This window comes from Macadamia integrifolia, unplaced genomic scaffold, assembly GCF_013358625.1.
Source record: "Macadamia integrifolia cultivar HAES 741 unplaced genomic scaffold, SCU_Mint_v3 scaffold1921, whole genome shotgun sequence".
In the NCBI taxonomy this organism is placed as follows: domain Eukaryota; kingdom Viridiplantae; phylum Streptophyta; class Magnoliopsida; order Proteales; family Proteaceae; genus Macadamia; species Macadamia integrifolia.
In genome coordinates this window covers 1-5,449 of record NW_024868417.1, presented here as the reverse complement: position 1 = coordinate 5,449, position 5,449 = coordinate 1, and the positions used below count along the sequence as shown (strand labels likewise).

General features: G+C 36.1%; 1 protein-coding gene across 1 annotated transcript; it reads right to left on the bottom strand.

The window, feature by feature from the left end:
• Window positions 1-289: 289 nt before the first annotated feature.
• On the bottom strand, window positions 290-5,333 carry LOC122065202 (metal transporter Nramp5-like; the record flags this gene model as incomplete). Its single annotated transcript, XM_042629016.1, has 8 exons — window positions 290-892; window positions 965-1,060; window positions 1,732-1,863; window positions 1,978-2,082; window positions 2,738-2,911; window positions 3,416-3,485; window positions 3,801-3,982; window positions 5,221-5,333. Coding segments are annotated over 8 exons (1,211 nt in total), but the record flags the coding sequence as incomplete, so codon positions are not given.
• Window positions 5,334-5,449: the final 116 nt, after the last annotated feature.

Sequence of the window (5,449 nt, the reverse complement as noted above, 5' to 3'; positions counted from 1 at the left end):
TCCTATATAATGTTCGCAATGCCCATTAATTCGTAACCCTAACAATTGCGTGGAGAAGGGAGCATGCCCATTAATAACTAACCCTAACAATCATGTGGAGAAAGTGAGCGGACAAAATCAACTATGGAAGGAAATCTACAAACATTATAAATTTCGAGTATGCTTCTCTCTCATTTATGCTATTATTCATTCACAAATCTCATGCATCTCCTGATGGCAAATTTATAAAACCAATTAGTCCAGTCAGATAATTATTCATGTCACAAGCATCTTTGTTGGAAAACATGGATTGGTCTAAATAAGTACCATGTCAAAAGCTTTGGACAAGGAGGCTTTTTTTCCCTTAATAGATCAAATGAGTTACATATGATATACTGCCAATGAACTGCCTGATTCACCATTAACTACAAACATGTACTAAAACTATATACAACTGCTTTTTCAACCTTTGATGACACAGCTACTTTGGTAAAGCTCCTCAGTGAGGAGTTAACCGAACACACCCCCCCCCCCCCCCAAAACAAAATAGATATACAAGAGTAGACCTAAATAATTATTCTGGTAGTGGGATATCTGCAAGGTCCTCTCTGTAAGGAGCATCATTAAGCTCAGAGACACCATCAGTCTTATTGAACCCTTTCTCCATTTCGATTTCAGCTTTGGAATATAGCTTTGTTGAGTTTATGAATGTCTCTGTCGTATCCTTTCGGAAAGCTAAGTAGAGAACAGCAACAACATAGATGACCATGAAAGGAACCACAATGATCCCAATGAACACATTTGCAACCATGGGTAGACTGTTGTGGATCAGCCAAACAAAGAAAGCTGTGCTCAAGAAATAGATATTGATTCCAATCATGGCTGACCCTAGGATCCATGAGATCACCATGATCTGCAAGCATAATATAATAGATTAATAAACAAATCGGAGAAGGAAATAGAAAGCTATAAGAAATGTACTCACATAAATAGAGTTTTTATGTGGCCCCATCTTGCTGGTGCTGCTGCTAAACTTGAGGAGTGGAATCACAGCAAATGGAAGCTCAAAGGCCAATATCATCTGTAGTATTCATCCAAAATGGTTTAGCAAATAAAGGGTCTGGTACTTATATGTCATGGTTGTTAGGACTTAGGACTGTTCATATCCATCATAATTACTTGCCAAATGGTAGACATTGGATAGGCCCCCTGGTAGGTGACCCCAAACCCGTAGATCACTGGTTAGACCATAACCCTAAACAAGAAGGGAAAGTGACTTACAAGTAGGTATGTAAATAGATAATTGAAATTCCGGTTTCAATTTGGATTCATAATCAGGTTTTGCATAAAGTAGAGTATCTTATAAACATCCAGATATGAATCCAAATCAATCCAAAATCGATACTGTATCAAGATCTTTGGTTTTGAAGGCGAGATATCATGTACTAAAATCATCGGCGTAGGAAATGCCTTTGGCTCAGAGACACTTTTCCCTTCTTTTAATATGTGTAACTTTAGATCACTCTTTCAACCACTTCTTGATTGCTTAATTTTTCACTCGAATTTGAACAGTGGGATCGATATGGGTTCTCAATTAGATAGATCCACCAGTGTCCCTCCCCAAGTCTTCCAAGTGACAAGGAAATATGATCTCTTTAAAAATTCATTAAGGTGGTGATGTCTATTATTCTATTTTAGTAAAATAAGGAAAATAAGTAAGATAACTTAAAAATACAAAAGTGGATTACTAACCGATGCAACAATAATTAGTTGACCAGCCCCAGAAGGGCCAAGAATGATGGAGATAATAAGGCTGGGTGCAATTGCAACAAATCTGGTCATCAAGTTTCGAATCCAATTCTTCATTTTGAGGTCCAAGAATCCCTGTTCAGTTTTTAAGGGGAAAAAAAAATTTGAAGTTTTTGTAAATTAGAATGAATTAATAAACTTAAATCAAACATTGCAGACAAAACAACAATTAAGTTCAGATGTCACAACCTGCATGATAAATTGCCCAGCATAAGTACCAGTAATGCTGGAGCTTTGTCCAGAAGCTAGCATTGCAACAGCATAAATAATGGAGCTTGACTTTCCCAATACATTCTGACAAGAAAAAAAAAACCACCATTAAAATGTAATTTAGATTGTATCAATTGTAGTGATTTTTACCATACAAGAATATATGTTTAGCTTTTGTATCCAATCTAATTTTCTGTAGTGATTATTTTGAAGTGTCATTTAGATAGATAGGGTTTGAGTTGAGGCATGATCAACTCCAAAATTAGGAATGTAAGCGAATAGTCGAAAATCTGAATTGGGTTCGCATTTGTATCCATTTAGGAGTATCCGTATTCGGTCAATGGGTACCCGGATTCAAATTTGAATTATTCAAAAAATAATTATCCAATCTGATTAGACAATCAATGAGGGTTCTTGAAGTTTAGACAGATCTAGAGAATGAGGAAAATAGCTAAGACAACTTAGAAAGATGGATTGAGAGAAAATTGTATTCATTGGGGGGAGAAAGGTCCGGATTATATAAGTCAGAGATGTAAACAGATAGTTGAAAATCCAAATTCAATCTGGATCCATATTCGTTTAGGGGTAGCCAGTGAATATCTGGATCCTTCATTTCACAGAAAAATACATAATCATCCTAGTGAAGTAAAAATATGTCAAATATGATTCTTGTTAGAATCTCCAAAGTGCTAAAAATCCTTGTAGAATCAGTATTTTAGAAGTGATAAGTGATTCAAACCTGGAGAAGGAAAGAAGCCGAATTAAGAGTAAGGTTGCTACAACGCTCTGCATCTACTGGGGAGATGTTAGTGGCATTGCAGGCAGTTCCTACTACCGCGACCATCGAGAGATTGATAAGAAACGCCACAAACAGTGCCAATCCACTCTCTATCATGAAGAATCTACATGCATCCTGTAATTTAAAGGAGCATACACAATTAGTGTGAAATGATCAAATTTACACTTGTTGAAAAAGTATGTAATACTAAAAGGGCAAAAAAAGTAAATTACAATCTTGTGATCACCAACCTTAATTAAAACAAGATTTCACTATTAATTATCTATTTTTGAATGGCAGAGAAGATGTCTAAAGGATCCATTAATCTGAATGTTGATGAGGCCACCAATCAACTCTTATTTTTTTACAATACACTAGGCTTTGTGAGAGGAAAGAAATCATTCTCATATCAGAGCCATAACTCCCTTGCCACCTGAAATAATAAAGGGACTCTAAGGCCTTTGCCTCCTAGGAATTCTAATAAGGAAGTTGATGTTCCTCATTGGGGTGAAATCTTTTACTATTGGGTTATGGATGCTAATAAGGACCTGGATCTTCTCCAGTGAGTTAGCCCCCAGCACACATCTGATGGATTGGAGACAACCCCCCTACTCTCTAAAAATAAAACGACAAGCTTACTTCGATGCCACGAGCACTTGCAGGTATCTTCCTTGAAAGAACTAAAGCAGAGTGGAGATAAAGATTGTGCCTGTTTGAGCATGAAAAGAAAATGAATAAGCTTCTCAAATCTAATGTGTTGTGAGACCTGGCAGACATTGCTTCCAAGAAGAAACTTTTCACTTGTTTTCACCCACACTCACTTTGCAACACATCTTGGAACCCATGGATTGGTTCCTACCATACTTAGGACCTTCCCATACCTTTGAAACTTTCCATCAAACCTATGGTGGGTGTGTTGCACAGTGAGTACAGGAGAAAAAAATGTGTGCAAAAATTCACAAACTGAGGCCAAGTCTTATAACTCTGGAATAAAACACATGTTGTATAGGAAGGAAATTCATACGGCATGATAAGGGCTCCCAATAGGGCAATGGCATCGGCAGTGGTGCTTTGACCACTGAGCTTGGGGATGAACAATCCCTGTAGCACCTCGGATGCTGGAGGCTTTGCACGACCCAATTCTCCAAAATAACATGCGGCAACCACGAATATTAGGATAGAAATTAATATTTCTAGTTTCCGGATCTGACCAAACAAAAGGAGAAAAATTAGAATAAAATGAAAAGTGTCTGATAATTTTTTTATTACATCATTATAATTAAATAATAAAATTTTCTTATTGATAGTTGACGCCCTTTATTGCTTTAAGGTGTTCAATAATTTTGTGATTTTATTTTTTAACCCTTTTAGTATAGCACACTTTTAATTTTTAGTGAAAGTAAATCCTATCAATTCACATATATATTTGGAAAATATGCAGAACGATGATAATTTTTATAATATTGATAATAATAAATAAATAAATAAATAATGAAAAAAAAATGAAGATAGCTTTTTTAATGACATAATGATAACATTTTCAAATTATTTAAAAAAAAAAATTTAGCCTTAATTTAAAGAACTTTTTTTTTAGGTGCTAGAAAACGCACTTTGGGGCGAGACCCACAAAGGTCCAGGACATGAGCCCACAAAGGGCCAATGAGGGGCACAAGGCCGCACTCAATTGAAAGCAGAAAAGGGTGCATGACATACAGCATGCAACATGGGAGGAGTGACTTGAACTCGAGCCTATACAACATGTGTTTTATACTTGAATGATTTAAATTGATGAATGAGACCTACAAACCATCAGTGTACATGTAATGGACTGTCACACGGTTTGTCGACAAGAAAACAATATGTGAGGGAGGAAAGAGTGTCAAAGAGAAGAGAGAAAGTGAGAGGATCATACACAATGGCGGTGTATGGATCCTTTCACCCGTCCACTGACAAAAAATGAGGGCCCCACATATTCTCTCTCCTCCTTAAACCCCCTCAGGATTTAAGATTTGTAACACTGTTCCCATACATCTGACCTCACTCATTTTTTTTATGAGGAGTAGGTGTTGAATAAGAGAGGTCTTCTCTCATTTTGGCTAGCTTAACCTACTTGCAATAAGGCTCCAATACTCCAATCCACTATTTGGCCTCATTACTTTAAATGAGACTATATCAGAATTATTAATCATGATTCATGACAGTTGTTAAGATTAAGATGATGACAATTACTAATTACCAAAGCTGAATCATCATTAAGCAACAAACAAAAGCAAAGTACAATAGAATTATGTTTTTTTTTTAAGCTAAATAAGGTAAGTTAAATTAAAAAACACATGCCTGCAAGAACTAAGGCCTCCTTGTCAGTCTCCCTAAACAACTTTTAAATTCTAAACAAATGCTATAACACAACAACTAAAAAACAGTGCTGAGGATTAAATAATTACCCCATATCTCTGTAGGCCTAGAAGTATGAGAGTGCTAAAACCGGTGAAGATAACTCCACCCCATACTGGGATTACTGGGAATAGTATATTGATAGCAAAAGCTGTACCTACCACTGTTACAATATTTCCCAGAAAGGAAAAGAAAAAAAAAGAGAGAAAATGAAAAAACATGTTAGATCTTTCTCTTCTTGCATGTAATATCCATGCAGGTAAACAAAGAAACAAATGA